This window comes from Petaurus breviceps, unplaced genomic scaffold, assembly GCF_028583685.1.
Source record: "Petaurus breviceps papuanus isolate PSGF00001 unplaced genomic scaffold, PetGlider_PUasm1.0 37, whole genome shotgun sequence".
NCBI classification, from domain to species: Eukaryota; Metazoa; Chordata; class Mammalia; order Diprotodontia; family Petauridae; genus Petaurus; species Petaurus breviceps.
Window position 1 is genome coordinate 40,535,979 of NW_027186296.1, and position 13,522 is coordinate 40,549,500.

General features: G+C 42.2%; 1 protein-coding gene across 2 annotated transcripts in view; it reads left to right on the forward strand.

Annotated features, from left to right (window-relative positions):
* DAPK2 (death associated protein kinase 2) overlaps window positions 1-13,522 on the forward strand; it is a 189,811-nt gene that overhangs the window by 111,610 nt on the left and 64,679 nt on the right. For both annotated transcript variants that reach the window (XM_069098341.1, XM_069098342.1), the window contains exon 4: window positions 8,770-8,908. In XM_069098341.1, the coding sequence (XP_068954442.1) occupies window positions 8,770-8,908 (139 nt within the window). The remainder of the gene's footprint in view (window positions 1-8,769; window positions 8,909-13,522) is intronic.

Below are 13,522 nucleotides of genomic sequence, written 5' to 3' on the forward strand. Positions count from 1 at the left end.
GAGAAAGTTGAGCCCAACCCTTCACCCACCCTGGTATGCAGTTTATTGAATCTCCAAAAGTATAGAGATAAAAAAACCTCCAGAAAGTGTAGATTCTATCCACGTGGGCTAAAAATTAATGTGGAGAAAAAGGGGAAGACCATGTTGACCCAGAGTTGATTGAACTCCAAGGCATTGGGAAGCTTAGGAAAGGAGGTTGACCTTTATTTTTCTTTTCAATTTTTAAGCTTTCAGAGGTTTGAGAATTGAAAATGCAGGTATGGGGGTGGCTAGGTGGTGCAGTGAATAGAGCACCGGCCCTGGAGTCAGGAGGACCTGAGTTCAAATGTGACCTCAGACACTTAACACTTACTGGTGGTGTGACCTTGGGCAAGTCGCTTAACCCCAATTGCCCTGCCTTCCCCCCTCCAAAAAAAAAAAGTAAAAATTGAGGTATGAAACAGCAAGAGAGTATCAATGCCAAGAGGTCTGACTTAATATCCTTGAGGTAGTGAGGTAGTACAGGGGGTAGAGCATTGGGCCTGGCATGAAGAAGACCTGTATACAAATTCAAACTCAGATACTAGCTATTTGACCCTGGGCAAGTCACTTACTGCTCTCTGCCTCAGTGTCCTCAATTGTAAAATGGGGATAATAGCATCTATCTCCAGGGTTGTGCAAATGAGAATATTTGTAAAAGTTGCTTAGCCCAGTGCATAGCATATAGTAGATGCTTAAACTTCTTTTATATCTTAGCTTTGACATTAGTTGAATGACCCTAGATGAGTTACTTTACCCCTCTAAACCTCAGTTTTCCTGTTAGTATTTTTTTTTTTTTTTTGCTTTTTGGAGGGAGAAAGGCAGGGCAATTGGGGTTAAGTGACTTGCCCAAGGTCACACGGCCAGTAAGTGTTAAGTGTCTCAGGCTGGATTGGAACTTAGGTCCTCCTGACTCCAGGGCCGGCGCTCTATTCATTGTGCCACCTAGCCACCCCAGTATCTTTTTAAAAGGGCAAATAATTTCACTAATGAAAGAATATTGTTAGGAAAACATTTTGTAAACCTTAAAGTGCTATGCAAATTTGAGTCACATGTGGAAAGAGTGCTGCGCTTGGAATCTGGAAGGCCTGAAATCAGATAGTGCCTTAAACAGCTTTGTGACCCTGAACAAGCCAGTTAACTTCAGTTTTCTTCTTGGTGAGATGTAGGTAATCCCAGAACCTGCCTCAAAGGGCTATTATGAGAATCAAATGAGATCGCGTATGCAAAATGCTTCAAGAAACTTAAGGCGTTCTGTGCATTTCAGCTATTGTCCTCATCAGCATCAAACAGTACTAGCCCAGCTATACTTCACTTGTCTTGAGAATAAATATGTCACTGTTGTTTGTCAGCCCCATTTTGCAGATGAGGAAAAATCGAGGCCCAGGATCACATGTTAAGTCCTGGGAAAGTGGGTGCCGGTTCTCTGTGTTCTGATCCTTAGTCCTGTGCCCTAGGTTTAAGCACCTGCTTGCTCCTTCAGTGGCTAAGACAGCTCCATGCCCAGGCACCTGTTGTTTCTGGAGTGGAGGAGGGGAGAGATCGGATATACATCTATGTGAATGATCTCACTGGGCAGATATGTCTAGAAAATAGCACATCGGCTTTTATCCCCAATACAAAGCCAGTGGCTTCAGGCCTACATAGGCTAACACTGCCATTTTGTTACAGACCCAGAAGCTCAGACATATGACCCTATGGAATTTCTCTCCAATATCTTTGAAGAGTTATGGGCTGGACTTTGGAGTATCTCCAAATTAATGCTGCTTTCACCCCACTGGTGTATGAAGTCTGATAAATGCCAACCCCTGGGAACTTCCTCTCTCTTAAGTGCAGGAACAAGGTTTCCAGATCTGATTGCATACCTAGGATTTTCAGGAGCAAGGTCCTCTTCATGGTGACTGCCAACCCCCCATTACACACACACACACACACACACACACACACACATTCTCTCTCTCTCTCTCTCTCTCTCTCTCTCTCTCTCCCTCTCCCTCTCCCCCTCGCCCTCTCTCCTTTGCAGCCAGTGGAAATGTACCTCCTCATCCAGAGCCCTCTGTTGCAGTCTGGGAGGCTGCCTCTGCCCCCACTTCTCTTGGCTCATGCTCACCCCTCTGCTTTTGCTCATGTTTACACATATGGTTACTCTCTCTTCTTCTCCCTTCCTCCACAGGGCCCAACTCAGATTCTGCCTCCTCCTTGATGCTGGTTCTGCCCACCCCCTCCCACACTAACCAAATCAAACCGAACATTTCTGCCTTCTCCACACTCCTCTTGCATTGGTAGTTTATACCCCACAAATGAGCACTTGATTAATCACTTCAATGTATAGAAAACTGGGTCTGGAGTCAGGAAGACTCATCTTCCCAAGTTCAAATCCTATCCCAGATACTTACTAGCTTTGTGACCCTGGGCAAGTCACTTAACCCTGTTTGCCTCAGTTTCCTCATCTGTAAAATGAACTGGAGAAGGAAATGGCAGACCACTCCAGAATCTTTGCCAAGAAAACCCAAATGGGGTCATGAAAAGTCAAATAAGATTGAAATGACTGAATAACAACAGGGTTAAGGGAGATGAATAAGGAAAAATGAGGTAAATGGGACTTTATCCAAGGGAACCTAGAAGATGAGATTGAAGACCATTCCAGGAATAGGGGACAGCTCATAAAAAGACTTGGGGTCAGAGGATTATTGTTATTATTTTACTCCTCCCATTTCCCCAGTGGGCCATCTAAACTTGTTGATACCAAGTTCAACGCTCTTTCCTCTTACAACTCACATTTGTATAGCATTTTACGATTTATAAAATGCTTTCCTAACAACATCCTTGTATTCTTCCCTCTCTTTTAAAAATATAGATGGAGAAACTGAGACTCCTGGGGGTTAAATGATTCAGAGTCATTCAATTAGTAGGTGTCAGAGCTGAGACTGTTGCTTTGATAGAGCTCGGATTTTATCCATGTGGGTGTCCTCTGCACTGATCACAGATCACAAGTCTTTCCCTCTTTCCTCCTCTGTGTGGTTCTTGTTTGTTTCCATAGATTCCCCCAAAGAGAACTACAGAGTTCATTGGGAGCTTTCCTCTGCTTCTCAGGGGTGACAGTGGCCAGGACCAATACCAGGCTGGCCTGTCTGACTTGTCCTGGCTACAATTCAGTTGTGTTTGTCCTCAGTGTCTTTTTTTGCCTCTTCTCTTTGATGGCCACGTCATTGTTGGTAGCACGTTGCTGCCTACACCCACCCACCAGGCCTCTTTTTTTTTGCCCTTTGAGTTGCTTGTTAAATTTGAGTCTTCCGAGTTTGCGATGTTCCATGAGTCACAACCGTGTACTGTCATCACTGTACTGAGAATTTTAGAGCTGGTTCTGGAGCAGGAGATCTCAGCTGTGTGTGTGTGTGTGTGTGTGTGTGTGTGTGTGTGATGGACGACTCCTTTGGCAATATGCGGAAGCCTGTAGACGCTCAGACTAATGTTTTCATATGCATAAAATAAAATAAAATACAGGGTATCCCAAAAGTCTTAGTGCCATTTTATGCAATTAAAGCTATTGAAACTTAAAACTTCACTAAGACTTTTGGGATACTCTGTAGATAAGATTACAAAGGAAAGCAGTTATATTGAAAAGCAGTTATCAAAACGTCTTTTAAAAAGACAACCAAATTCACAGACCTGAGATTAACATCCCTGATCTAGAGGTTCTAGATGGTAGTGATGGGTCAGGAGAGGGTCCAAGAGTGAGAAATCCCTGAAATTCTATCCCTCAGACTATGCCAACTGACCCAGTCTTCACAATAGACCTTCTTCTGTCTTCACTGCCATTCCACAGCCTTCTGCCTCTCTCCCCAATCTCCAGCCATCATCCACACATTTTCCTCCTCCCCCCACCCAGCTGGGCACATACAATTGAATAACTGACATTTATATAGAACTTTCTAGTTTTCAGAGTACTTTAAATATAAAAAAGAAATATATAAATATTGAATGATCTCACATGACCCTCTAAATAACCCCTTTGCAGTTTTTGCAGCCCCAGGCTATCTGGTGACTTGTTCAAGGCCACTAACAAGGTCGGTATCAGAGCTGGGCTTCAGTCCCAGTCTTCTGCCTACAGACTCAGGGACCTTTCCATGACAGCTTGGCTGACTCTGTCAATGAGCCTTCATTGTGGTGACTTCAAGGAGAAAGATGTGTGAGTCTAGCCAGCAGGGTCATTTTTGCTGGGCCATTCCCACTATGCCTCCCACATGTTGTAGACATTTTGATAGCACCCAAGTTAGGTTAGAAATAACAAAGGCAGCCTTGGAGGAAAGGAGAAGCCACCAAAGGGAAGTATACATCCTGAAAAAAGGGAAATGAATGCCCATCTGCTTGGCTAACGACACAGAGGAGGCTGCAGTGTTTGCCTAATGGTGGGTTTGTATACTAGTTCTCAGGTATATTTTTTAAAGCAATCCACTGAAGACTTAGGAGAGAGACTGGTGTGAAAAATCTTTATTTAAATAGGAAAGATTTCTCCACCACCCCCAGTCCCCACCTCCAACCTTATTTACTAAAGCATGTGTCTGTCTCTCCTGTGCTCAAAAAGCTTCCGTGGCTCCCTTCTGCTTCCAGGATAAAAAAACAAACTCCTTTGTCTGGCATTTAAATCTCTTCACAATCTGGTTTAGACTTAATCTTTCCATACTGATTTCATACTATCTCCCTCACCCCAATTGTAATCTCTGTTCTAGACAAATTGACCTATTAAATGTTCTCTTTCTTTGGTGTTCCATTTCTTTACTTGATAATGAGACAGGCTGTTTCCCAAGCATGGAATTCTCTATCTCCTCTTTTGAAATCACTGGCTTTCTGCAAGGCTCAGATCAAGTGAGTTGAGTACCTGAGTTCTTTCCTGATTCTTCAGTATTTAGTGACCCATCTCATTATTTAATATTCATTTTATATATAGTTTGTATCTATTTAGTCATGGACATGTCATTATCCCACAAAACAATGTAGGCTCCTTGAGGGTCAGGGACAACTGTTGCTTTTTTCTTTCTATCTGCAGAATCCAGTACACAATAAAAGCTTAATAAGTGCTCATTTCTTTCCTTGTTCCCTTCCTTTTTATCCCTAGCACCTAGAAGAAGGCCTTGGTATATAGTAGGTCTTTAATAAATAATTGTTAAATTGTTGAATTTAATGACTACTGGCTGCACTGGCTTCTGGAATGACTCATAGGGTGGGGAGTACCCAAAGTAGGAATGGGGAGTAGATGTGGTAGAGGGCATCATCTCTCCACTGTGGACTTTATATAGAGGAACCAGAACAGAGCTCTTTCAGAGCTAATGGGTTAGTATAGACCAGTGATGTCAAACTCACGTAGAAATCAGGGCCATTAAGCTGGTTCCTGTGGGCTGCATACTGGCTTAGAAAAATCACATTAACATTATCTATTTTTTTGTATTTTTATTTATTTTGTTAAATGGTTCTCAATTACATTTTAATAGGGGGGGGTCTATGTTTGATATCTCTAATCTAGATAATAGGAAGAATTTACAGATGATGAAGATTGCTGATGGGTAACTGAGGGAGAATAGGGAAACTACTTCCTTAATGACCTTTAAAGAAAGGAAAGTAATGATTTGATAGGGAAACTACTTCCTTAATGACCTTTAAAGAAAGGAAAGTAATGATTTGCTTTAGATACTTCTGGCTCTTCCCAGAGATAGCGGACTAATTTACAAAACCCCTTGATCCAAAATTCTATGATAACAAAAAACACAATAGTTCCTAGGCACACACACCCAGACAAGTGTTTATTGGAGCAGGAATAGCTTCACAGGGTGTTTACACCATGAATTTCCCACATCCTTTTTTCTATAACCCATCAATGTCACCAGAACACAGCTGTTGGGCTGTTGAGTACAAGAAAAGGCTGTCCACTATGATGCAGCCTGAGCGGAAGGAAGGCTCCCAAGTCACTTAAGGATAATCAGGAATGGGGAGAAAATCCCAGCAAAAAAGGGCTTTTCCCAAGCAGTCAACCAACAAACCAGTCACCACTGAAGGCAAAATATTTATCTGAGGCAAAGCATTTTTCCATGGTATCTGGTGCTAGAAAGCAGACAGTAATCTAGGTGTATAAAGTATGACCAAAAGAAATCTTGATCCTGGGCTTCAATTAATATTTTATGTAATTCTTAATTATTGAAAGACCCAAGCAATCTTTCAGTCAATTAAGAAATATTTATTAAACTCCCACTAGGGCCATATGTACACACTGGGCTAGGCTCTGGGGGTGCAAAGACAGAAATGAAAATCTTTTCCCTTGAATACCTTATGTTCCATCAAGGGAAACAACTTACCATTCCTACCTCTTTCAGCCTCACCTCCAATTTCCAATTTATGTATGTTCTATATACTCTCCTATGCACATGTAACTTTCTTGAGGGCAGGGACTGTTTAATTTTTGTTTTTATGTCACTAACAGTTGGAAGAGTTCCTAGCACATAGTAGGTTCTTAATAAGTACTTGTTGATTGGTTGATGTTCACGCATATAAACAGACACAAAATTTACCCAAAGTTAGTGCAAGCTAATTTTGTACAGAAGGCACTAGCTGGGGATGTCTGGAAAGGTCTCTTGGTAAGAAGAGTCACTTGAACCATACCCTGAAGGCAAGCTAGGGATTCTAAAAGTCGGATCTTAGGGAATGCATTGGGTAAGGGGGAGAGTGGGAGTCATGCAGAGGCACAGAGATGGAGATGAAATGGCTGGTATGAGCAACAAAAAGAAGGCCAGTTTGGTTGGAACATGGTGGAGTATGTGAAGTAGGCAGGATTGAAATCAGGTACAAAATATAAATTCATGTTCACAGGTAGAGGCAGTAGGGATCCACAGCAGGTTATTGAGCCAGAGGGTGACATGGATCCAACCTGTGCTTTAGGAATATTATTTTGGCAGCTGGGTGAAGGATGGATTGGGTCAGGGAGAGACTTGAGTTGGAGACCAGTTAGGAAGCTACTGCAATAGTCCAGGCGAGAGGTGGCCATTGGAGTAGAGAGAAGAGGGTAGATATGAGAAATATTGTAGAGGTTAAAAAAAATAAAGACAAGGTTTAGCAATGGAATGAATATGTAGTTTGAATGAGAGTGAAGAGTCCTTGAACCTAAGCCGGGATTTCTTAATTTTTATTTTTGTTATTTGACCTAGTTATGACCTTAGGGCTCTGCACCTATGACCCTCTGATCCTCTTCTTCTTTCCTACTGCTTCTTTGGCCCCCATTTGTCACTACCTAAGCCAGTCCCTCAGGGGACCTAGTGTGCATCTGAAGTCTATCCTTGTCATATATTATGATGTTTGTGTTGTAAATTTACAGTCTAAAAAACAAACACACATGACAGATGGAGAAGAAACACAGAAGCAAGGAGGACTTCTGATGACAGCTCAAGATGTGCAGACTAAAGATGTTATAATTGTAATAAGAATGTAAATTTTAAAGATCTTCCCTGCCCCTAGGCTAATGTGCACCTGAAGCCTGGGGTGGGAGGCTTGTTTTTCAGTAGATACTTCTTGATTGGCCAGTGAGTCAAAAAACATTCTCTGAGCCAGGAGAAGGCTATATAAGCCCTGATGTGTAGCTTTGTTTTGGGACTCACTTTGAGAAGTGTTCTGTGATTTGATCTGAATTCTGGGAAGCCGTTGTTGAGAGTCCCCCGGCTTTGAAAAACCCAGATGTGGAAACCCAGATGTTGACTGGGTATGGATGTAATGGTTGGACAGTTTGGAAAGCTGTCTACTTGATCTGTTAATGTCTTGATAATTCTGTCTGTATATTTTGAAGTTTGGGGTGCTGACCTTTTTCCCCTGAACAAAGTAAACGATATATGTCTGACTGATTAAAGTAAGCTTGTTAACTCATTTTGAGTTGCTTTCCTTTAACAAAGCAGATCCAAGAACCTGTGTGAGCAGGCACCCTGGGGACACTGGGGTGCTTGCTGCTACAATAATATACATAGGTATTGTTTAGTCATTTCAGTCATATCTGATTCTTCATGACCCTATTTGGCATTTTATTAGAGCAGATACTGGAGTGGCTTGTCATTTCCTTTTCCAACTCATTTTACTGATGGGGAAACTGAGGCAAACAGGGTTAAGTGATTTGCCTAGGGTTACACAGCTAGTAAGTGTCTAAGGCTGGATTTGAACTCAGGTCTTCTTGATGCCAGACCTTGCACTCTATCCACTGTGTGTGTGTGTGTGTGTGTGTGTATTATGAGGCAACTAGGTTGAGTAGTAGATAGAACAGTGGACCTTCAGTCAAGAAGACCTGAATTCAAATCCTGCCTTGGACACTTGCTAGGTATGTGATCCTGGATAAGTCACTTAACTGTTGTCTGCCTCAATTTCCCAATCTTTAAAATGGATACAATAATAGCATCTATATCCTGGGTTTGTTGCTAGGTTTAAATGAGATAATATTTGCAAAGCATTTTGTCAACCTTAAAATGCAACATAAATAATAGCTATATTGATAATAGTGATGATGATTTATAGGGTGTTGTAATATAGAGGAGGTGTCTCAGGAGGGAGTGAACTTTACTGAATTTCAGCCCAGGTAGGGGGAGACAAGAGGTGTCAAGATTCAGAGAGAGTAAAGAGTTCATCTGGGTGTGGAGGAGGGTCCGTTTTGGGTGGGCATCTTACATAGCTAGGTGTCCCATTGGCCAAAGCCCTCTGAATTCCAGCTTCTGTCTCTTTGTCTTCCAGAGTTTCTGGGGGAGAGCTTTTTGATTTCCTGGCACAAAAAGAGTCTTTGAGTGAGGAGGAAGCAACCAGTTTCATTAAGCAAATCCTGGAAGGCGTTAACTACCTGCACGCCAAGAAAATTGCACACTTTGACCTCAAGGTAAGTGAACTAGATGGAGGGAAATTTTCTACATTGACATTTATGGAATCATAAAAGTATTAAGAGTTGGAAAATATCTAAGAGACCACATAATTCAGTCCCTCCATTTTATTATGTTGTTTTAAGGTTTTATCAATGCCCTTTGTTTTTCATGGCATAGTAGATTTAAAGCTAGAAGTTCCCTTATTCATTCCAACTCTAAACCTCATTTTACAGATGAGGAAACTGAGGGTGAGGCAGATGGGAGGAGATGGCTTACCCAAGGTGTTGAACTACAAATTTCCTTTGTACCCTTCATGTAGCTGTGTAGGACACTGTAGGAAAATTTCCATATAACTCTGAACAAGCCATTTTGCAACAAGTGAGGATGTTTAGATAGTTAAGAATTAACCTTAATTAGCAAAATTCACACCATGGATGAAGGGCTGCAAAAGATTGACTGGTTGTCTGGTTCTCAGGTCTGTCTCTATTGCTTCTTTTTTCAAAGGATGTAAATCCAGTAGCTAAGTGACCTGCTATACCCCACTCCCCTAAACCACATAAAATATTAAATAGGGGTATTATATTCAGATATAAGAAAGCTCAATCTATTACCATGAGTGAATGAATGAAAAAAAAAATAGGTTCTTACCTCATGCCAGGCACTGTGCTAAGCCTTAGTCATACAGATAAACATTCTATTTGGGGGGGGGGGGTGTACTACAAATATCTATATCTATATCTCTCTCTATATATATAAATGTATTTTATATACACACATATATATACATGCATGCACATGTTTATAGCTATTATATAAAGCTATACATATGTGCTCATATGTGTATATATGTTTGTGTGCACATGTAAGAGTGCTAGTGAGAGAAGGGTGTGTCTTGGGGGTCACAGGGATGGTGAGTTGATCCATAGGGCTGCCCATTGGCATACTTTTTCCAGAAATAATGGTAAGTATGGCAATATTGATTGATTGATTGATGATTATTGAGCCTGAAACAAGAAGGGGTGGTGGGGGGACACTCCAGCAGCAGGGCAAAACCATAAAACGGGAGTGTGGCAGAAGAGAAGAACTAAGCCTTAAGTTCGTTAAGCCTTCAAATTAAGACTTTCCTTGATTGGCTCAGCAGTGAAGGGACTGAGATTTTATGTGTAGAATCATAGAAAGAGCTGGAAGGGGCCTTAGAGATTACTTGATCCAGTTTCACTGATGAAGAAAAAGAAATCCAAAAATGAAATGATTTAGGCAAAGCAAGGTTAAGAATAAACTCAGGCCTCTGGCCACCTGTAATGTAATGCCAAAAGAAAGGCAACTTCCCAAGGTTCAGAATACCAGCATAGGTGCTCTCCATTTTATTCAGTGACAAACCAAGAACAGAGAAGATCAAAACATGACATCATTCAAAATACAGCATTTACTAAGCATGATTAAATAATCTCCAAGTACTACCCCACCCCAGGACCTTCCAATCATTCAATCAATTACAAAGTCTCTGTTCTAAATACTTCTCCACCCCTAGGCTATACCTTAATTAAGTCCACCACAAAGCCCCTCTTCTCAAATGGAGATTAGTTTCCAAACCTAAGGTCAAATGTTCCCCACCCCTGGATCACAATTGAATCTACCCCAGAGTTACATCAAGTTTAAACACAGCACTTAATACCCAAATGGAGGTCTTTTCTTCATCTTGACAAGAGGCAAGTTCTCAGCAATCTTAGTTCCTGGGGAGACAAGGCTTAGCAAGGCCATAAAATACATTGCCAATCCCTTCATGAATTTATCCTCTGTCTGTAGAACAGTCCTAGAACCCCTGAACACATTAGCAAAGCCCTCTCCCAGGATTTCTGTAAACATACAACAAGAAAATCCTTCTTCAGGGCTTCTGAACCAACAGAAAGGCTCCCAGACCCCTGCAACAACAGCACTGTCCTTCACCAGTGGACAGTTCACTCTGTCTGCAGGACAGTCTCCAGACCCCTGCAACAACAGCACTGTCCTTCACCAGTGGACAGTATTCATTCTGTCTGCAGGACAGTCTCCAGACCCCTGCAACAACAGCACTGTCCCTCACCAGTGGACAGTATTCACTCTCTGTCTGCAGGACAGTCTCAGGGCTTCTTAACCAAATGCCAGGTTCCAGGACTTCTTCAACAGGACAGTCTTTCACCAGTGGACAAATCTGGCAAAATAACATCAAAACAGACAGACAAAGTACCAGCAAAACAGCCATGTCTCCTCAGTCCTTGGCAGCTCAGGGGGCAGGTCTCAAAAGTCCAGGGCAATTCAAAGAGGCCACCAGCAATTCTCTTAGTCTCTCTCTCTCTCCACAAGGTGCTGCTTCCAAAAAGATCTTCCGCCTCTCTCTTGTCTCTCCAAATCTACGTCACCAGCTCCTCCCAGTTCAGGACTTTCTTTTCACATCAACAAGTCCATCCCACAGGTGGGATCAACAAACTCTGGGTTTTAACACAATCAATTTGAAAACCAAGCCAATACAGGGGAATCTTTAATTGCCATTATTATCACACCACCTCTTTTTCTGCCTTTCTTAGACAACTGGTCATAAACTACCTCATGACTAGACAACCTTTGCCTCTGCCAATTGTTTATAAAGCTTTTGGAAGTCCTCAGAAGATGTTGCAGGAGGTTTTATAGACTACTGTTCATAAGATCATAGATTTAGATCTGGACGGTACCTTAGACGTCATCTAACCTAACCTTTTATAGATGAGAAAACTGAGGCCCAGAAAAAAAAACAATTTCCCCAGAATTCCACAGGTATTTAGTGGCAGAGCTAGTATTCAATCCCACATCCTACAAATCCGAATCAAGCATTCTTTCCATTGTTCCACACTTCATGCCAGAATGGTGTCTCTTAGAGAATCAATAGATTGAACAGCCCTCCAAACCCAATGTAAGAGTAGGAAATAAATTATCTGGATTGGACCATCCTCTGCCTTTCTGGTAAATACTACCGTGTTTCCCCGATAATAAGACCTATCCCGAAAATAAGCCCTCCCCTTACTGTGTACGATTCCTCTAAAATAAGCCCTCCCCCGAAAATAAGCCCTATTGAGATTGCTACTGTAGTGAAGGTGATCCCCTGCGCTACACGCTACATTACGGTACCCTCTGTATGCACCCCCCCCCCCCGTGAAATGCACGCCGCGCTCCGAGCTGCATCCAATCAGAGCTGCAGCAGTGAGCGCGTCATCCTGTTCTTCCCCAGTGATTTGCTTGCTGGTACATTTTTTTGTTCACATTTACCTGTTTATTAAAATTGCTGTCAATGTTCATTAAAATAAGCCCTCCCCTGAAAATAAGCCCTCTGGTGTTTTTCTGTCCAAAAAAATAATAAGACAGTGTCTTATTATCGGGGAAACACAGTATGCACAATCAACATGTTTTTGTGTCTATGCTGGCTCCAAGATGCATGCCTTCCAACAGGCTTCTTGTGTCACTCCTCCAGCAGAGCAACCTGGCATGGGTCAGAGTAAAGATTGCTTCACATCAGACCTAGGTGGCAGCCAACAAGTGTGTTATTGGTTAAACTTCCCTTTTACTCGTTTTATCTCCCAGCCAACAAGTATGTTATTGGTTAAACTTCCCTTTTACTCATTTTATATCCCGGAAGTTATTTGATTTGCATAAATGAAAGCACCTTTTCCCTACCCTAGAAGTGAATGAAAGGAAAGCTTTTGTTTAGAAGTTTTGGCCCCTGATGAGTAGAAAAACAACACTGTTATAGTTCGTTAGATGAGCCGGGGATTTTACAATCCTGTACAACTGCTCTGACACATAGTAGGGGCTCAATAAATACTTGTTGATTGCTGGTGGAAAGCCCACATTTGGTTGAATGTAGTTTGTGAGCTGACCTCTTCACCTGGTCACCACCACCACCAAGGTTTAATTTCACTCAGAAGAGTGAGTATGCTAGTAACTTCTCAAAGATGTCCACTTAGAAGTTGTATGGGCAGCAGAACTTTCTAGCTCCCAACCTTGGGAAGGGTCCTTTAGGTCATGACCTTGACCTTCCACAGAGAGAAGAATGGTAGGAATTCAAAGGGATTGTGCAGTTGTGTGGTTAAATGCAGGGGCAAATTGTAGATATGAGTACCTCCCAGCTGAAACTTTCTACTCAAAGATGAAGTATACTCAGTAGAGTTAGCTTGTAGGTGAGAGGTTTCTTCTATAGTCAGAGTAATGAGTAGAAATTTTTGTACCCAGGGGAAATCAGTTGAAGAGGTAGGATAATGGGAGAAAGTGGGCTCTGGGAGAGAGGCACCATTGTGTGAGACTCTAGAGGTGGTAGTCCAGGACTGGGTGAAGGAGTACAATTGGCTTCATTTCTTTTTTTTTGCCTTTTGGAGGGCAATTGGGGTTAAGTAACTTGCCCAAGGTTACATGGCTAGTTTTTTTGTGTGGGTGTTAAGTGTCTGAGGCCGGAACTGAACTCAGGTCCTCCTGACTTCGGGGCCGGCACTTTACTTACTGCGCTACCTAGCCGCCCAATTGGCTTCATTTCACAGGGAAAGAAGTGTGTCCCTTCTGGAAGACAGTGCCCTAGGAAAAAGCTCCACTGGCCCCAGCCTCTTTAAGTTTCTGTCTGTAGTACAACT